Source organism: Macaca thibetana, chromosome 15 (genome assembly GCF_024542745.1).
Source record: "Macaca thibetana thibetana isolate TM-01 chromosome 15, ASM2454274v1, whole genome shotgun sequence".
Classification (NCBI taxonomy): Eukaryota; Metazoa; Chordata; class Mammalia; order Primates; family Cercopithecidae; genus Macaca; species Macaca thibetana.
In genome coordinates, this window is record NC_065592.1 from 101,625,801 (window position 1) to 101,644,091 (window position 18,291).

General features: G+C 51.1%; 1 protein-coding gene across 1 annotated transcript; it reads left to right on the forward strand.

Moving 5' to 3' along the window:
* Positions 1-15,351: 15,351 nt before the first annotated feature.
* GADD45G (growth arrest and DNA damage inducible gamma) lies at positions 15,352-16,787 on the forward strand (the record flags this gene model as incomplete). Its single annotated transcript, XM_050760714.1, has 4 exons — positions 15,352-15,407; positions 15,664-15,765; positions 15,899-16,112; positions 16,201-16,787. Coding segments are annotated over 4 exons (483 nt in total), but the record flags the coding sequence as incomplete, so codon positions are not given.
* Positions 16,788-18,291: the final 1,504 nt, after the last annotated feature.

Sequence of the window (18,291 nt, forward strand, 5' to 3'; positions counted from 1 at the left end):
TTTGTAGTGTTTCCATGTTTTTACAAAGATGACCTAGAATGTGCCCTTTAAAACCAATCTCTTGGCCGGGCGCGGTGGCTCAAGCCTGTAATCCCAGCACTTTGGGAGGCCGAGACGGGCGGATCACGAGGTCAGGAGATCGAGACCACAGTGAAACCCCGTCTCTACTAAAAATACAAAAAATTAGCCGGGCGCGGTGGCGGGCGCCTGTAGTCCCAGCTACTCAGGAGGCTGAGGCAGGAGAATGGCGGGAACCCGGGAGGCGGAGCTTGCAGTGAGCCGAAAAAAAACCAATCTCTTATCTTTTCTATATTTCCCAGAAATACAGGATGTTATGTCTATATGCATCCGAAATCCTGCTTGAGTGGGTCGTTGTACCACTGCCGGAGAGGCTTCATCTGCTAACTTGGACTGGATCCTAAGATCCACCCAAGCTGAGCTGGTAGCTGAGTGGAAGGTGCTGGCCACAGAGGCCTCTGTACAGGTTGGGGTGAGCCCTCCCACTCCTTCTTTATTTCTTTTCTCTGCCTTGACGCAAACAGATGGGCATGGCCAGTCCGAGTAAGTCTCTGGGCATTGGGATAGAAATTGGGGCTTCCAATGTGCTTCTGGAATTCTGAGTTAATGCTACTGTTTGAAATTGTATATGTGCGTATTCAAAATCATGGGAGACTTTTAAAAAATATCGTACCTTTTGAGTCACAAGGAGACTTCCTAAATGAGCCACACAATTCCAGGGTGGGAAGACCCCTTGTCTCCAGTTAAAACCTTCTAGTACTTAAGAAACCATCAGGGCCGGGTTCGGTGGCTTAGGCCTGTAATCCCCAGGACTTTGGGAGGCTGAGGTGGGCGGATCACAAGGTGAGGAGTTTGAGACAGCCTGGCCAATATGCTGAAACCTTGTCTCTACTAAAAATACAAAAATTAGTTGGGCGTGGTGGCGGGCCCCTGTAGTCCCTGCTGCTTGGGAGGCTGAGGCAGGAGAATCACTTGAACCTGGAAGGCGGAGGTTGCAGTACTCCAGCCTGGGTGATAGAGTGAGACTCTATCTCAAAAAAAAAAAAAAAAAAAAAAAAAAAAAAAAAAAAAAAAAAAAAAGGAGGCCGGGCGCGGTGGCTCAAGCCTGTAATCCCAGCACTTTGGGAGGCCGAGACGGGCGGATCACGAGGTTAGGAGATCGAGACCATCCTGGCGAACACGGTGAAACCCCGTCTCTACTAAAAAAAATACAAAAAACTAGCCGGGCGTGGTGGCGGCGCCTGTAGTCCCAGCTACTCGGGAGGCTGAGTCAGGAGAATGGCGGGAACCCGGGGGGCGGAGCTTGCAGTGAGCTGAGATCCGGCCACTGCACTCCAGCCCGGGCGACAGAGCCAGACTCCGTCTCAAAAAAAAAAAAAAAAAAAGGAAACCATTAAGAAGATTAAGAAGATGCCAAACAGCAGGACTCTGTCTTTAACATCCATGAAGCCTGCAAAATGTAACCCCTCTCACTGCCCCTGTTAGCTGAGCCCAGGGGTGATTACAAGCCAGGGGTCAGGTGCTGCACTGGGTAGCAGCTGGCCTCGGCCTCAGCCTCAGATCGTTGCCTTGGCATGACCCGAGCAGCTGCCACAAAAGCAGCTTGCCAGGGGTCATCGCATTATTTATGCTTAGTTTGGCCCAATTACCAGCAATAAAAGTTCCATCAGAGCGTGTGCCTGGACATGCAGGGGGTGACATCTGTGTCCCCTGTGGGCTGGGGCAAAGCCGGCTCTGCTCTGGGCTCTGACTCCAGCACAAGCCTCTGCCACAGACCCATCCTGTCCTTAGGTCCGGCTGCAGTGTGGGCTAGCTGAGCGCATCTGCTCAGCTGAACTCAGTTATCCTGACACCAGAGGGGAGCCTCTGTCGCTAGGCAGGCCTCCCCCAGAGAGTGAAGTGCCTGGTGGGGATGAACAGGGTGAGGGAAGGAAGTGGCACTAGGGACCTGGTATCCAGACACCTGGCTGCACAACCCCTTGGCGCCCACTCCAGCAAGGCTAGGGCTCCAACCAGTGGCTCTAGGAAAGCTCTTCAAATGTTCCATTTTCTCTTTTTTTGTTGTATTTTTTGGAGAACTCTCTCCTTCCCCAATCACAGTTACGAGGTCCCTTTCTCTGGGAGCCATCCTGGGTGGCCTTGTTTCTTTGCCTCCATGGCACCCTATGGGTCTCCCGTCTGGCCCTGTGTGTCTGTCCCCTACAGGACCCTGGTCAGCTGTGCAGCAGGCCCAGCACATGGCAGCGTGGGTGCACGCTTGTTGATTCACATTTGTTCCTTAAGCTCTTCTTCCTCCTTCGAGACCCTGCCTGTACACCTTCCTACGTCCTCCTCCAGGCTGCCCACTTGAATTCGCCTCTTCCTTCTCTGTGTCCCACACCCCCCTGGTTGAGCTCTGCTCTGTGTTCTCATTCTGGGGGATACCTATGCTAATGTCATCCTTCCACTGTCCTGCCCTGGCCAAGAGACATGGATACTGCTTCCCTGCCCAGCACGGTGGCCCCGATGCTCCATGTGCACGACAGTGTTCAGAGTCAAGGATTGAGGACCCCACCCTGCTCTATGACAGAAGGCAGACAATCACCAAATAATAAAAGCATGGCCACAGGATGATACTAGGTATATGTGAGAGTCCTGGAAACTGGGAGAGGCGGTCTTCCTGCTGGAGTGTGGAAGGAGGGGGCGCCAGGCAGAGCAGCTTCACTGCTCAGGTAGGAATGGAGCTGGGTCATGAAAGAGTAGAATTGTACCCGGGGAGAAGTGGGGCAGGGGGCAGGTGGCATAGCTGGTGTCCTGTTACCCCACTACAGTGGGCCTCCGGTTGGAGCCTGCATCAGAAGCCCCTGCAGAGTTGGCTATAACACAGATCGCTGGGTCCCAGGGTTCGGGTGGTTGGGTGGGGCTAAAAATGTGCATTTCTAGGGAGTTCCCAGGTGAGGGGAGCATACTATGAGAACAACTGTTCTATGTGAACCCAACCCTGATGCAGTGCTAGGGCTGGGAGCTACTTGGGAGCTGTGTCCCCAACTGTGTTCCATAGCATCCTCCTTTTATGGTCCCCAACAAAGAGTTTTGTGGTCAAATGTGTGTTATCTGTGGCATGCCCAAACCTCGCTCTTGGAGATTCAAGGCATACTTGGATACAATGGAAGTCTCGGTGAGTCCTGCGGTAATGAATTAGACTTCTTTCAATCCAGCGTTTTCCAGAGCTATTTAAAAATGAAACACTCTTTGGCTTCATCTCTTCTGCCCTGGAGGGGGGCTCTACCGGGCGTCAGTCTGAGAAGCTGCTCCAGGACTGCATCTGTCCCCCGCCCCCTTGTGGTTGTTGGAGTCTGCAGGCGAGACCAGCCTTCCTCGCTCTTGCATTCCCTATGAGACCCGATGAAGTGACATCCCAGGCTTTGTGAGTTTGTGTTTGCATGAGCTGTGGGCTGTCCCTCACCCAATGCCTTAGGCATCTTCCAGACTCTTCCCCACTCCCTTCTGTGCTTTGTCTCTGGAGCTCTGGGGCACTCCTGTCAGGGGTACACACGAAGAGGGAGAACACCTAATGTCCAGCAAGGTTGGGAGATGCCCCACCAGAATATGGGCTTCCCGAGGTCAGAACGCAGTCCACTGCTCGATCGTCAGCCCCAGCTCACTGTCTTGCACACAGTAGGTGCTCAACTAATGCTTGTGGCAGAGGTTGAACTGCATTGACTCAGTCTGTCCTTCTTTCCCACGAATACATGAGAGCTGGCCCTTAGTGAAAACCAGCAAGGACTGTTCAGGGGCACACAATGATCCTGGGATGTGTGCAGAGTTCAGCTGGGGCAGACGCGCTCAGAAATGGAGTCTTCCAGGAGCCCCATAGTCTTACATTCTGGCAGCAGGGGAGAGCTGTGCCCTTAGAAGCTGTGCCCTTGGGAGGGGCCAAGGCTATGCAGGGGCTGCAATTCAGTGGACATTGAACTGTTTTGGAAGCTGGCTCCCAGCAGGCTCCTGGACACATGGATCTCTGCAGACTCCCCAGGCTTCTGGGTTATGAGGGGCGGGTCCCAGATGAGGCTGCACTCTGGAGGGCAGCTGTGTCTCTGTACTGCCCGACCAGTGGGGTGTGGAGCAGAGCAGTGGCCAGCTCCTGACACTCGACATGCTGTGTTGTGAGGGCTGGAGTGGCCCAGGCTGACATGCTTGCGTTGCAACAGCAGCATACAAACACCACCAGCAGGGGGAATAGGTCACAGGACTGGTCTTGTGCCCTGGAGAGGATGGCGCTTGTTGGCAGGTGGAACATCAGTGTTTTCTTCTGTGGTGATTTTGGAGGCAAGAGAAGCTTGTGCTTAGGACCTTGGGTCTTGCCTGCTGTCCAGAGCCTGTGTCCAGAGTGACCACTTCTCACCTGCCAGAGTTTGTGGGTGAAATGATGAGGTTCAGGCCTGTTGGTCGTAAAGTGCTCAGTGCAAAGTGCTGGGTGAAAAATCCAGTTTACCTCTCAAGGAATGCCTAGATGATGCGACCTGTTTTTGCAGAATTTTGAGAAGAAGCTTTATTTGGGATAGTCTACGTAGATGAATAGTTCAGGAATTGGCACCTTTGGTCATGTCTGTGTAAAAGTGGCCTGCTGAGCGGTGTCCTAACAATGTTGGGACCACTTTTACCAGCTCTGGTCCCCTTTCTGTCACCAGGTGCTGGAGTGAGCAGTACCCATCAGGGAGAGCAGTAGGTCTCTCTGCATCGCTCCCTATTAGTTATAAAGGGAAATGCCCATATACATTTTCTGACATAAACGGAGTGAGGAAGTCTAGTCACACTGCTTATTTATGACATATGTTGGAGAAAATATTCTACCTCCTTCCCTGCTAGAATTCATTCCGCTTACCCACTCTCTTATTCAGAGACTGCGTGGCACCAGCTGAGAGCCTGACACAGTGCTGGTGTGACCAGGCCCACCTCCCACCATGGCCCAGCAGATCCCTCTCCTTGCCGCATCCACCCCTTTCCATCCTTCCTCCTTCCCTTTCCTGGGTTTGGCCTGTCATTTGCCAGTGGTCCCCAGACCCTTGAAGCAGGGATCCTTGTCTCTTCGTACAGAGGGGACTCATTCCCAGCTGGAATGAGGCAGACACTGTCCTTGCTCATCCAGTCCCCTTCTCATGGGGACAGTGTATGGGACTTATCCAAGGCCCTGTGAGTGACTCAAAGGCCTGGCAGGATATCCTTGTGATGAAGGTTGCTACCACCACCGTACAGGAGCGGAAAGAGGCAGGAAGCACCACCGTGATCCAAGATTCTCCCCTTAGGGCATATTGGCCCTAGGCGGCCTCGTGGTGACCTCCTGGCAGGTGCTGAAGGGTGGGGCAGGGACCTGCTCAAAGCCAGGGGCCAGCAGGAGCAGAGGCGAGCTGGAAAATAGCAGAGATGGATGGAGCTGGGCAAAGGAGAGGATGGGGGAGCTGCACGGGTTCATGGCACCTACTCCGACAGGGTTGCCATCCTCTTCCTCATTGAACTTAGTGCCTGTTGCATCCTAGAGCAAGGCAGGGGCCAGGACACACATACCTCCATGAGGAGGGTGAGCCTCTCCAGGTAGGATGGCTACTTAAATCAATTATCCTGGGGAAGAGCAAGAGCGGTGGGATCCAGCCTGAGAAGACAAGGGGAAGGCTGGGTGGAGCCGTCTGGTTCAGCCACTCTGAGCTGGGTCATCTGTCGTGGAAACCAAGAGTGAATAGAGCAGCCCACTGTCCTCTCGGCCATGAACTTCTTCTTGCTGTAAACTCTTCAGTAAAATGGAAATCCACCATTCAGGCTCTCTTCTGGGCTGTTTTTAAAAAAATTAATATTACAGCTTAATGTGGATTCAGGGGAACTAATAAAAATTTCCCATCTGTTCAAAATATCAGGGAAGGACGTGAATGTATATACTCAACAACTCCTGATAAGTGAAAGAGCCCGGGTTTGCTGCTGAGTTTTCTCCAGTGGTAACCGAGCACATATACTAGTGACCGCAGCCACCCTGCTCTGATGACCTCCGACATCCTCCTGCAAAACACACTCACTGATTCCAAAGGGCAGAATAGCGACTTTAGGCTGGAGAAACCTGGCAGACACCATCTTGGTCAAATGGTCATCACCCCATGGCAATCAAGAACCAGAGGACAAGTCAAAGCACATGACCCTGATATGACACACCAAGAAGGACACAGCATCACCACTGTGATGGTCCAATTAATGGTTTATCACCTGAATCGAATCAGGAGGAAAGAGCAGACAAGCTAGCCAAACCCCGGCAGTGTGTGGAGTGGAGGCGGAGAGGAGTCTGTAACATAACAGGCCTGAACTCTTAAAAAGATATCAATGCCATGAAATGTTACTGTCACAAAGCAAAACTCAGGAACGGTTTCGGATTCAGGGAGATGACAGAGACATGACTACTGAATGGACCCGTGATCCTGGACTTTCCTTGGCTACAGAGGACATCGCTGAAACAACTGACAAAAATCTCAGCATGGTCTGTAGATTAGATAATTATGTCAATATTAATTTCCTGAATGTCATCATTTTACTATAGTTTATAGATTTAGGATAATATTCTTGTTTTTAGGAAATACATATTGAAATATTTAGTGGAAAAGAGGCATCATGTCTGTATCTCACTCTCAAATGGTTCAGAAAATAATATATATACTTGAAGGAGAGAGAGAAGGCTGAAACAAATATAGTAAAATGGGGGAATCTGAGTGAAAAGTACATGGGAATACTTTGTTTTACTATTTATATAATTTTCCTATCTTTGAAACTTTGTCAAAATTTAAAAAAAATTTAAAATACCTCAAAAATACAGAGGCTTAAGAGAGAAGATTGTGTCTTGTCTACTGAACACAACAGTGTGGAGTGTACAGGCTAGCAAGGAGGCTCGGCTCCACACAGCCATGCAGGACCCCAGGCCCCTTCCCTTTGACTGCATGATTGAGTCACAACAGCAAGGAGGAGAAGGAACCTAGTTGGCCAGCTCATAACTTCTGTTTGAGCAAGGGAAGTAGAGGAACTGGGGCCCAAGACCACCCCATGCAGCAAGGGAGACTGGGAATGCAGTCTCTAGCTGGGAGTCCCTGTGCAAAGTCAACACACCATTACTGTGGATCATCAGAGAGCAGACCTGGGGGCTCATGAGCAGTCTGCCCCATCACCTGTTCTCGGATTCAGAGGTAATCTGGAGTGGCTATGACCGTGACGAGCCTGAAGGTTCTGCGTCTAGTTTATATTTCTCACATCTGCCCTTGCCTGACAGCGGCTTCCCCGGGGGCCTCACACCATCCTGCCCCTTAGCTTCTGAAACAGCGCCTCCCATCCACACTACACCTTGCACCTTTTAGCGAACCAACGACCACACACTTGTGTGCATACATGTATGCATTACTCTGGGATCTGATGAAAAGGCAGATTCTGATTCCATGAGGCTAACTAGCTCCCAGGGGAAGCTGAGGCTGCTGGCCCTGGATGCACTGGGCAGCAGAGGTCTATGGGCATCTTCAGGGTGCGCCTGCGTGCTTTGCAGATGAAGGAGCTGCGACTCCTGTTCCTTCTGAGAGGGCAATGCCGGGTGGTGTTGGGTGCATGGGAAACCCACCAGCAAGTGGGACTCACTTTGTCTGGAGTGGATGTCATGCCGCATATGGGATTTCAGCTGTGTCAGGCTGTTCGTGTCAGGTGTTGCTGAAGAGATTGGGAAATTAGACAGGGTTTTGGAGGAAGTCACCTTGTAGGTCCCTCCCAAGTTTAAATTTGCCTGTGGGTTTATGAGTAAGAAAAAACCTATATACTTCACATCATGGGGCTGACAAGGGGAATTCAGAACCAAAGACCATGGGAGATTCAGAGCATTCCTGATTTTGTAAGAAAAGCAGGGTATACACCCTGCCTGATCCTCCCAAGCACAGCTGAGCTGCATGGGAGGCTGTGCCCCAGGGCAGCTGTTCAGCTGTGAGCCAGTGCTCTGCCTGTGGTGTGGCCTCATGAACCTAGGGCTGGAGGCCTGGCACATGCTGGCTAGAATTCCAGCTCCACCACTGGCTGTGTGCCTTTGGGCATGTCATTAATCTCCCTGAAACTGAGTACTCCTATCTGTGAAGTGGGCACGGGTATTACAGCTGACACAGGAATGCTCCCTGACGGTGGGGTCTGTTCTCCTTGGTGGTGGTGGTTCACATTGCCCTGACTACCAAACCCTACTGCACCATCCTCTGAGCTGGCCTGACTTCTCGGGGGCTGCCCAGCAGTGGCACAATGGGATCTGAGCCCACTGTCACCAGGGTCCGCTGCATCTGGATATTAACCTTCATGTGGGATGAGAGCCCACGGGCTCACCAGAAACACGCTTAAGGGGCAGCACTTGCAGGCCTGGAAGGGTTGAAGCCAGCTGAAGTGCAGAGGCTGCTTTTTGGGGCTGGGAGCGATATTCTCTTTGACCACAAGATGTCACCCTGCAACCATGATATCGGGACAGGCACCGTCGGATTCAGGGCTCCTGAGGAGAACCAAAAGTGGTTTTGAAACCTCCTTTTCACCTGGATGCTCTCCTTGTCCTTGGTGGTCAAATGGTTTGTTCTAAAGGCTCGAGAAAAGGTTTCACAGTGAAGTTCATCTGTTCCCTCTTGCTTCGGAGAGGAGCTCCGAACACCCAGCTTTGCTACCTCCCGGCTGTGTGACCTTGAGCAAGTTGTTCAACCTCTCTGTGCCCAAGATTCCTCATGCTTAAAATGGTGAAAATAGCACCTACATTACAAGTTTGTTATGAGAATTAAACGGTGTTTTCAAAGTGCTTGGAACTGTGCCTGGTGCAGAGCAAGTCCTGGAAAAGTCTAGTAAATAAAATAATAACAATACTACTACTAATAGTGTACTCAAGGAGTGCCTCACCCTTCTCAAACAGACAAAATTCAAACACTGAAAAATTAAATCCTACCCTAGAGTTTCAAGCACAGGTTGAGTATATTACATGTTTTGAAATTTTAGAATTCCCTGCTGTGTTATGTAGGCAATGGAAACAATTTTCATAATTTATTGCTGTAATTCATTTCTGGGAAATAGACATTTTCACCAAGAAGGGGGTGAAAGGTAATTTCTTCCATTGCTACTTTTGCCTCGCTGTGCGCAGAGGATTCCCCAAGGGTCCTGGGAACCGCACGTCTACGGAAAGGTGCCGTCCAGGGTGTTTGGTTCTGACTCGCCTGCTGGCCTTCCTTCCTGTCTCCAGCATGTTGCTTGGCTTTCCATCCCAGTCATACCAGAGGTAACCTCCGAGTACAGTTATGACGATTTTCACTCAGTCACAGGAGCAGACCGGCATCAGATGGCAAGAGGAGGAGTGCAGGAATCAAAGGTCACAGTTTCAGGAGCAAAGCCCCACAGACGTCTGGCTTCTGGATCTGTGACCATATGGTCAAAGATTGCTCTGCACGATAACCTCCACAGCAGTCAGGTTGAGGATGTCTGGCACTGAAGTTACTCCATTTGAGAAATTTTATATATTTGTGTTAAATAAAATTGAATTGCAGAATGTTTAATTGCAGAAAAGCACAGTGAAGGAAGTTAAAAATCACTTATAATCTCATCACTCCAAGACACAATCACCATTTCTGCTTTGTGACTTTATACGGTGATAGTCGTGTATGCTGAAAGTTTTTGCAAAATTAGAATCGCACAATTTTATATTTTGCTTTTTTCATATTATATCATGCCAGGAACTACTCTTCAGAACTCCTTCTTATGCTTGCATAATGTTTCATTTCTGGTTACACCATAAGTTAACTATAGCCCCCTATAATTTTTTCTAATTTTTCACTATTTTAAGAAATGTTGCAATAAATATTTGATTGTCATATACATTTTTGAATGGCTTTTTTTGGAGAGCTTAATTAATGGGTATTTAATGGGCTAACAAGCATGGATTCTTTTTACCTTACACTTTAAATCATCTGCTAACTCTTTGCTCAAGGTCAAAGTTAGCAAGCAGCTAAGCCCAGCTTTGAGTCCTGCTCCACAAAGTTTAAACTCCGATGTCAAAGTGCCTTTTGGGTGTTGTTAGTACCTTTTAGCTTTTGGAACATAAAAGAAGGAAGGCTTTACTTTGGAAGTTCTGTGGTTCTATTACTCTATTATATGCTACAGGTAAACGTTTCCAGAAATCTGTTAGAAAAGAAAGGTTACTGCCAATCCAAATGCCTGCAGGGACCAGCAAAATGCCAGACAGGGCATACACACGCCAGCGGGCCTGATGTGATATTTGGGACATGCTTACGGTGACAGAGAGGATGTGTGCCATCCCCTACACAAATGAACAAGTCAGACTTGAATTTGTAAGTCTTTCGGGACACTGTCCACCAAGCTAAACCCGTCTGTGGGCCGAATGGTGACCAGGAGCAAACTTATAAGACCCCAATAAGGTTCCTGAGGGGTAAAGGGCACGATTTTTATTTCCTAGGTTGGGAAACCAAGGTTCAGAAGACTCGGGTGCGGAGTCAAGCTGGGAAGACCGCATGTCTGCGGCTTCTCAAGGGTTTTCAGCTACAGTGCGGGCTGGTGTCTGTCACTGCCTAGGACTGACAGGTGCCATGAATCATTCCTTACTGTTGATGGAGAAAGGAACAAATGCATAAATAATGTATCCTTCCCCCTCAATTACTTTGAAGGATTTCCCCGGGCTAATGTTAACCTCTTTCACGCCATGTAAGCGCTTACCCAAGAATAACTGCTCCTTCCAGAAAGCCTTTCCGTAAGCATGACTGACCAGAAATGTCCAGCTTTTGCTAGGTGTGTGTGTGGGAGGTGTCCTCCTTTCTCAGCTTCCTGTGTCTTGTCTCAGTCATCATCCGAAGCCTACCCCATGTGCAGATCCACACTTCACCCAGAGTAAGGAGGAGGGCGTGGTGGTGGTGAGGGCCAAAGCAATGGTGAAGGCATCTGAGATGCACCTGCTGGGTTTTAAGTAATAGTTTTTATGTGTCCTGCATGAAAACTTGGCTTCTTTTTGAGTTAATGTAGTATTGTCACTGACTTACTGCTGCCCCCTATCATTCAAGAGTTCTTTTGGACCAAAAAAAAAAAAAAAAAAAAAAAAAACCCAACAGAGGACCCCCGAGGAGACTTGTTCTGGCTCAAGAAGGGGCTGGATGGGGGGGAATAGTGAGGACAACATGAAACCGTTTGGCAAGAGGCCAGCCCAGAGTGCTCCAAGAGCCCTGTGCTGACATAGGACATTGTCCTGCACAAGCTGAGACACAAATGATGCTTAACCTTTTTGGGTTCATCTTTAGGAACTTGGCCCCTTTGTTTTGTGCTTCAAACTTCAGTTTCTTGATTGCAAGCGCAAACGTCTGCAGGTGAGAGGAAGGTGATGTAAATGAACAAAGCAGCAGGGTGTCCTCAGCTGGGGTCTGGTGGGGATTGTGGTGAATGGGAGAGCAGTGCCCATTGCGGGATCCCAGTGCCCCCGATCCCTGCTGAAGATTACCAAGGTGGGGAGCGAATTCTAGGTACATCATGGCCAAATCCACCCATTTTCCAGGAGAAGCTAGAAATCCAGATGTTTATATGAATGCAGCTAACTTTGAAAAGTGGTAGTGAATCTGACTTTGCCTAAGACACCTCATAGGCCAAAGAAATCCCACCTGCAGCCTGCATGGGGCTGGTGTGCAGCCAGCAGCTTGCATCCCACAGCCTCTGGCTGGACAGTAGTGGCTTCGGGCACATTGCTTGGGTAGGATAAGGGCATACACCTACTATTTAATAACGATGTTGTGCACTCTCCACACATAAGTAACGTGTGAGAATGCAACAAAGAATGTCTCCTAAAGCGTACTGCTTACTTAAAGCTCATTTCCTTCTGTACCCAGACGAAAGACATCTGCCCATCAATGACCTAGTCAAGCCATGAAAGAATGAGAAGCACATTTCAGAGAATGTGTTAATAAAAACAGTTCAACTATAAACATTTCCAAAAAGGTTTTAAAATAGAGCATCTCTGAGGATTTCCCTTTAAGTAAGTCACCATCACCTGCATTATTGAGATTTAGGGGAAGGTTTAGGGGTGCAGTCACAGGAAGCTCAGGGCAACATCTCAGCCACCTGTGACCTGAAGCACAGAGCAGGCTAAGTCCCCTGGGAGAGCTGTGGCCACAAAGCCGTGTAGTGGGACATTCTGGATCCTCACACTTCTTCTAGTGGGCATTGCCCACTCCTCAACACAGGGGCATCCCAGGCCCAGAAGCTTTGAGCATGTGACTGAACTGAAGACACATGGTGGTGGGTCTGCTGGAAGGCCAACTTTGCCTGCAGACAAAATGGTTCTTCCCTAATTGAGATGGAGGCTTTGGGGCCATTGGGACTGACCTAATAAAGCAAAGCGGTGCTGTATCATGTGTCAAAAAGGCAGTTTCCTGAAATTGAATACTTTAAAAATGTGAGCAGAGTAGAACAGCCCCAGGGGTTGTCAATCATCCCTCCTGGTCCGGGCTAGCTCAGCAGGGACTGGAAACGCACCCGCCCCTGATCCAAAGTCGGGAGTATTCAGTAGTGGCCTTCCTCTGGGAGGAGGGGCTGAGGCTTCAGGCCTAGCCTTTGTTTTCTCTGGCCTGGCATGTGGGCAGATTTTAGTGTTATACATTGGAGGGGTGGAGTGCTAGCATGTTAAGTAAATTTTATTTCCAGCATTTCCTGGAGACCTGTAACTAATACATTAAAAAAAATGTTTAATAGTAGGCCGGGTGCAGTTGCTCATATCGGTTATCCCAGCACTTTGGGAGGCCGAGGTGGGTGGATGACGAGGTCAGGAGTTTGAGACCAGCCTGGCCAACATGGTGAAACCCCGTCTCTACTAAAAATACAAAAATTAACCCGGCGTGGTGGCACACCTGTAGTCCCAGCTACTCGGGAGGTCGAGGCAGGAGAATCGCTTGAACCCGGGAGGCGGAGGTGGCAGTGAGCTGAGATCGGCTCACTGCACTCTGCCTGGGCGACAGAGCGAGACTCCGTCTTAGAAAAGAAAAGAAAAGAAAAAAGAAAAGAAAAGAAGAGAAAAGTTTAATAGTTTTAGAAGAGTAATACCTATGTTCCAATCACTTAAAATTAACGTATTTTATCCAATCAAGGCATATCATCATTTTATACACCAAGAAAGAAAGAAAAGAAACTAGCGAACAAACGGGGCATAATGCCTCCTGGCCCCGCTTCCCCCTATGCCCACGTCCTTAGGAGACACCTCTGGAGTTCAGAAATGCTAGGAGAGCAAGTTCTTCATTCTTACAATCCAGGATCGGCCGGGCTTTTGCAGCTCTCCTCTGCCGGGAAACCGCTGGGGGGCGCAAGACGCCAGCTTCTCACTTTGGCAGAAGCGCCTGCCTGTAAGCGCAGAATGAAAACTTCCCCACAGCAAGTTCAGAAGTACCTTGTACATTCACCACCCACGTGAATAAAGCCTGAATGAAAGGAACAAAGAAAGCTTCGGCGTTGTTTACTTTCCCATTATCGCCCCAGTCTTGTGGCAGGGCCCGGGTTTCCATCCAATCCACCCGGCCCGCCACTGTCCCGGCCAGTCTCCAAGGCCTCACCCAAAAAAGGGCAGCACTGAGGTGTCCCCAGCGCGCCTTTCCACGTAGAACAGAAGGCGCAGACACCAAAAGTGCTGCGGTCAGTGGGTGAATCCTCTGAAAGTGCCAGCGTGTATGGTCAAGCGGCAGCAACCTCTAGCCTATTAAACTCTCTCAAGATCCAGACTTTTATTCTATTGCTGGAAAAAAGGCTTTTTACATATGCGTATTTAAGTAATTAAAATATTTCAACATGGCATAAGACGTAGGGGCTCTTACTCCATCAGTACTGGATGGGAATCTCCTTTTGCCCTCTACTCCCCAGGGTAACTGCAGCCCCACCTGAATGCGTTTTGCAGCCCTTACTGGGGTTCCTATTAATGCGCAGCTTGGACAGGGCTCAGTGGGCCCGGCCGGGCAGCTCCGTGGCCGACCCCCTCCACCGCCCTTCCCCCGCACCAGGCCAATGCAAGGGTGTGTGTGTTGGGGGAGGGGAGGAGAAAAGGGATTCAGGATCTTTTTAACCTGCCTGTAGATGGCGCCCCGGGAAAGAGATTCCGAACTACATCCCCTAAGCTCCAAGGGCCGCAGCCCCGGGGTCCCGGCCAGAGGGCGTCCAGTCGCGAAGACTGCGCAGCAGCTCTCTGTGCTTCCCAACTCGCGCGGCTGCTCGGCACCCGTGCGAGGAACGGGGGGAAGGGAATTACATGTAGCAGGGCCAGTACAGGCGGCGCGTACTCAGGGACCACGGAGTGGCACTCAGCCTCGACCCCACGCGCCAGGCAGCCCGGCGACCCCCACGCGCGGCGGGGGCCTGCCCACCCCACCCGGCGGCAGGTGGACAGTGTTGCTATGAAGAGAAAGCCTCGATTGTCCCTACTGCAAACCGCCACACGCCAGACCTCTGCTATTGTGCGCCCTCCATAGAAATGCAAACGAGCGGCGTGCGCCGGCCGCAATCTGCTCGCCCCCGCCCGCCCCCTTCTCCGGCGCCCCGCTGCTCTCGGCCAAGGGCGGGGAGGTGGGGTAGGATCTTCCAGCGACTACTCAATGTACACATTGAGTATGCCTGGCAGGCATTACCAGCGCGCTCCGGACGCTAGTGGTCAGCTGCAGGGGGCTGTGCCCACTGCCTTTTGCAAGCCTTTAACTGGCGTTACCTGTTTTTACCTTAATTTCCTGCTCCAATGCAACAGTCTCATAAACTTCAAATTAAAGAAAAGAAACAAATAGAAAGGTAGCAATAAAAAATGGAAATAAAATTCCTTTTGATTCTATAAAGGTGCTTTTCGCAAATTGCAGCATCATATTAGCAAACAAGGTTTTTGTGGATTGGCTTTTTTTTTTTTTTTTTTTTTTTTACTTTTTCCTTTTAAGGACTTCAAAAAAAAAAAAAAAAAAAAAAAAAAAAAAAGAAAGCCAGGCGAGATGAAATCTGCAGGCTCCAGTCTGCCTGGTAACACCCCAACAAAAGCGGCAGATTTGAGGCATTGTCATCCCCCGCACCCCTCCCCACGTGGCCTTCTGGCACGAGCCGCGGGCTCGCCGTCTCATTTACATCAGAAAGCGGGTGCCGGCCAATAGGCGGGCAGCCTCGCGCCAGCTGGCGGCGCCGCACCCATCAGCCTATATAAGGACGCGCAGCGTAGCCCGGGCGCACTCGCTGGTGGTGGGCGCGCCGTGCTGAGCTCTTGGTCTCAGGGTGTTCGCCCGCATCCCCTCCGCGCTCTCCGCTTGTGGATAACTTGCTGTTGTTTGATCGCACTATGACTCTGGAAGAGTCCGCGGCCAGGACACAGTTCCGGAAAGCACAGACAGGTGGGTTTCAGGGCGCTGAGAAAGCGGCTGGTCAGTCGGCGACCGTCAGGGTTCTCCAGGGTGGGAATCCGCGGGATAGGAGCCGAGCCCGGGGGTGCGGGCGTCAGATCCGGGTTGGAGAGCCGGGGTGCGGGCGCCAAGCCGGGATTGGAGTGTGGTTGGAGTTGGAGAGCCAAGGGTGAATCCCCGTGGCTGGGGCTCGGGGCTCCACCGCGCCCCACGGCCGTCTCCCGCTCACTAGCTGGCTCCTCCGCAGGATGCAGGGTGCCGGGAAAGCGCTGCACGAGTTGCTGCTGTCCGCGCAGCGTCAGGGCTGCCTCACTGCCGGCGTCTACGAGTCAGCCAAAGTCCTGAACGTGTAAGTGTAGACGCGACCCAGGCTGGGAGGCAGGGGCGGGGATGAATGGCGAAGAGACCGGCGGATGGGAGGGGTGGCTGCGGGAGAACTCGGTTTGCCGGTTCTGACCTTGGTCCCCGTCTTGCCCTCGCAGGGACCCCGACAATGTGACCTTCTGCGTGCTGGCTGCCGATGAGGAGGACGAGGGCGACATCGCGCTGCAGATCCATTTTACGCTGATCCAGGCTTTCTGCTGCGAGAACGACATCGACATAGTGCGCGTGGGCGATGTGCAGCGGCTGGCGGCTATCGTGGGCGCCGGCGAGGAGGCGGGCGCGCCGGGCGACCTGCACTGCATCCTCATTTCGGTGAGTACAGCCCCGTCCGGTCCCCGCCCCGGTGTAGTTCCCGCCTCGGCCCGCGGCCAGCCAGGCTGACCCTGCTCTCTCTCAGCAGAACCCCAACGAGGACGCCTGGAAGGATCCCGCCTTGGAGAAGCTCAGCCTGTTTTGCGAGGAGAGCCGCAGCGTTAACGACTGGGTGCCCAGCATCACCCTCCCCGAGTGACAGCCCGGCGGGGACCTTGGTCTGATCGACGTGGTGACGCCCCGGGGCGCCTAGAGCGCGGCTGGCTCTGTGGAGGGGCCCTCCGAGGGTGCCCGAGTGCGGCGTGGAGACTGGCAGGCGGGGGGGGCGCCTGGAGAGTGAGGAGGCGCGGCCTCTCGAGGAGGGGCCCGGCGGCGGCAGGGCCAGGCTGGCCCGAGCTGAGGACTCTGCAAGTGTCTGGAGCGGCTGCTCGCCCAGGAAGGCCTAGGCTAGGACGTTGGCCTCAGGGCCAGGAAGGACAGACTGGCCGGGCAGGCGTGACTCAGCAGCCTGCGCTCGGCAGGAAGGAGCGGCGCCCTGGACTTGGTACAGTTGCAAGAGCGTGAAGGACTTAGCCAACTGCGCTGCTTTTTCAAAACGGATCCGGGCAATGCTTCGTTTTCTAAAGGATGCTGCTGTTGAAGCTTTGAATTTTACAATAAACTTTTTGAAACAAACTTATGCTCTTTATTGAGGGTAGGGGATCTTTGTGTCGGGGGAGGTGGTGCGCAGGGTTTCAGAGGATTGCTGGAACTCCGTGGAACTGATGGCACCTGTTCCGTCTTCCTGTCGGGCAAGAATGACAGGCTCCTCCGCGCTGGCAGAGGGAGGGCATGCTGCCCAGTGCTAGGGTAGAACTTGAGCCTGGCTCCTACTTTTCTCCTTTTAGGAAGATTTTAAACTTGCAAAACAGGAGCATACTTGAGAAAAGACATCAGTGCAGCAGCTGAAGTCTTGCCTTCCAAGGCGATAACAGTGACCTCTGCCTCCCCTCCCCCTCCCTCGGCCCTCCTCCCCCTCCCTCCCACAGCTGCTTATCGGAACAGCTTGCCGGAGGCCGCAGGCTTTCCTGCACAATGAGCATTGCCTTCTGCAGGCCCTGCCCTTTGTGGTCCCTGAGGACGGTGGCAGGCTGCTCCTGCTCTTGGGGACTTTTTCCTCTTAGATGCTCTGACAAAAAGCAATGCTACAAAGGTATTAATACCAAATATGACATTGATGACTGCATTTAAGTATGAGTCATTACTTTGTCATGGCTGTGATCGAACTTGGAAGATCTGAGAAAAAATTGGAAGGCAGCATCTATATAAATAGGCATGAGCAATTCTGAGGGGGCCTGGCATCTGCTATCTACTATTTTGAGTGTTCTCTGCCCACATCAGAGTTACGAGGATTGCTGCTATTCACAATTCCGTTTAAAGACTCATAGGAAAAAAAAAATTAAATATTTTAAGCCAAGACTTTCTTTAAGAAGGAAGGAGGGGGAAATGTCCTGATCGAATCAATCTTTTTTATGAGACAGTATGGCTTGAGTTGGTTCTGTGTCTAACTAGTTGCTTCATCTGGGGAAATACATGTGGGGCCCTTGTGCTCTCAGCTAGGCTGCCAAGCAGGCCGAGCCTTCTGGGAAAAGGACGCGTGGTGTGCTGTCTTCAGTCCTTGGGGTGGCTGATTTACCTTGTTGAGTGCCACTTCCTAAAATTCTCTCCAAATTACAGGAGCATTCTTGAGGCAACAGGAAAACTACTGAATTACTCTTCTTGCCATGAAAGCATCCTGTTTTCCTTTTATCAGCTCCTAAAAACATCTGCTGCTCAATGGGACAAAAGCCCAGATAAAAAGTTCAGTTGTGTTTGTGCCCAATTTTCATGACTATTTTACCTATTTGCTGCTTGAAGTCTTAAGGTTTTCTTATTGAGGTAGTCTTGGGGTGGGCCTACCAGTCTGTGTTCCCGCAAAATGACCAGAACATGCTATTGGAAACACAAAGTAGACATGATTACTTTAAATGAGTAAATTCAGCAGAACATTATACAGAGCAGGTAGGCAGACCCTCCTGTTGGCCAAGCAAGCCTTGCAGAACATGAGGTTGCAAGCCCTTGGTTTTTTGATTAGAGCTTGTTGTGAGGCCACCTGTTAGAGCTCCAGAATTTGCAGGGAAAAAAATGCATGATGGAACAC